Consider the following 1,485-nt stretch of genomic DNA (forward strand, 5'->3'; position numbering starts at 1 on the left):
AGTCGCTGTCGCTGCGGGAGGGATGCGGGCTGGGATGCTCGGCGAGCGAGTCTCGAGCTGCGATTCCGAAGAGCAGAGGCGGCGGTTTTAACAGCTGAGTTTCGATTTCTAGCCACCAGCTGCAGACTGTGCCCGCCCCGGGGAATTCCCGGTTCGTTCTCCACTCCCGTGCCCCCCTCCCCCGACCTCCCGTCACCGCAGGTCACGGCTCCGGCCGCGCCCACCTGCCCGCGGTGCTGAGATGAGCTGCCTTGGCCCATACAGGTGTGTCGATTTAAAGTTCAAGGACACCTAATGAGCGAGGAGCCGCAGGGGGCCTGGAATCCTGAAAGATACTTTAGGGACTGTGTGACAGGTAACCCTAATCTGAGGTTACTGCTGGAGATTTGAGAATGTCAACAATCGTTTAACTTTCAGATGCCAGAGATTAGGTCAATGGTTAAAATCATGGAAGCAAAAATGTGCCTGTATCAGTGATGAACTGCTCTTTGGTTGTTGAGGAAGCGCTTTCAAGTTAAGGGAAGTAGAAAGTGAAATCAAAAGCAGAGAAAGCACGAAACTGGAGAGCAAGCGGAGGGGCGGGCAGAAACGGTTCTCCAGGCAGCTGTGCTCTTAATGTGATTGGCCAGCCGGTCAAGAAATAGTGATTAAATACCTGTGCTGTGCATGACGCTGTGCCATGGTTCAAGTAAGGTGTGGGGATTTTTTTTTTTAAATATGGATTTGCATGATTCCGCATCTGTACCCCTAGGGGGTGTTTTTAAAAAGCTCTGGGATGATTCAGGTGTGTGCTAGGTCGATCACCCACTGTCATAATGCTGGCCATGCAACGATGAGAGAAGGCTCTTCCCTCTCTAACCTGTGTTCTAGGAGACAGGTAAACATGCTAAGGTGCATTGGGACAAGCGAAATAACAGGATGTGTAAAGCTAGCGGGCGCTCAGGAAAACGAAGGACTTGTCTTCTGAGTAATTCAAGAAAAAGGAACATTTGAAAATGAGCCACAAAAGACATCCGAGTTTACCAGAAAGGAGATGCAATGGCCTAAAATCACAAGGTACATACCTCACTCCAGGTGGGCCGCTGGAGCACCCCAGCCCGGCGCCTGTGGACCTCGTAGGAGCTGAACTGTCTTGCTATCTTATGGCACTTAGAACAGAAATACATGCTTCAGAATTGATGAAATTGGAGGATGGGTGAGCACGTGGGGTAGGTAGGGCAGGAGGGGCACCTGGTAGAAAATGAAGTCAGGGTTTCCACAGCACCTGAGGTGCGAGAGCCCTATCAGGTGGGCTAGAGGTTCTCAAACTGCAGTGAGCATCAGAAACACCTGGACGGTTTGTTAAAACAGACTTCTGGGCCCTAATTCTTGAGATTTTGATTCAATAGGTTTGGAACGAGGCCTAAGGATTTGCATTTCTAGCAAGTTTCCAGGAGATGCTGCTGGTCCCAAGACCACCCTTTAAGACCACGGCTATAGGTGATG

At 50.6% G+C, this 1,485-nt stretch overlaps 1 protein-coding gene across 3 annotated transcripts in view; it reads left to right on the plus strand.

Annotated features, from left to right (window-relative positions):
* The first annotated feature begins 614 nt into the window (after positions 1-614).
* DNAJC15 (DnaJ heat shock protein family (Hsp40) member C15) overlaps positions 615-1,485 on the plus strand; it is an 83,294-nt gene continuing 82,423 nt past the window's right edge. The window contains exon 1 of one of the 3 annotated variants that reach the window (XM_011369756.2): positions 615-693. In XM_011369756.2, the coding sequence (XP_011368058.1) occupies positions 667-693 (27 nt within the window). In that variant the 5' untranslated portion in view covers positions 615-666. Of the gene's footprint in view, positions 694-817; positions 878-1,485 lie in introns of those variants that run through there. The other 2 variants (XM_011369757.2, XM_023536351.1) reach the window with 2 other exon arrangements.

Source organism: Pteropus vampyrus, unplaced genomic scaffold (assembly GCF_000151845.1).
Source record: "Pteropus vampyrus isolate Shadow unplaced genomic scaffold, Pvam_2.0 Scaffold154, whole genome shotgun sequence".
In the NCBI taxonomy this organism is placed as follows: Eukaryota; Metazoa; Chordata; class Mammalia; order Chiroptera; family Pteropodidae; genus Pteropus; species Pteropus vampyrus.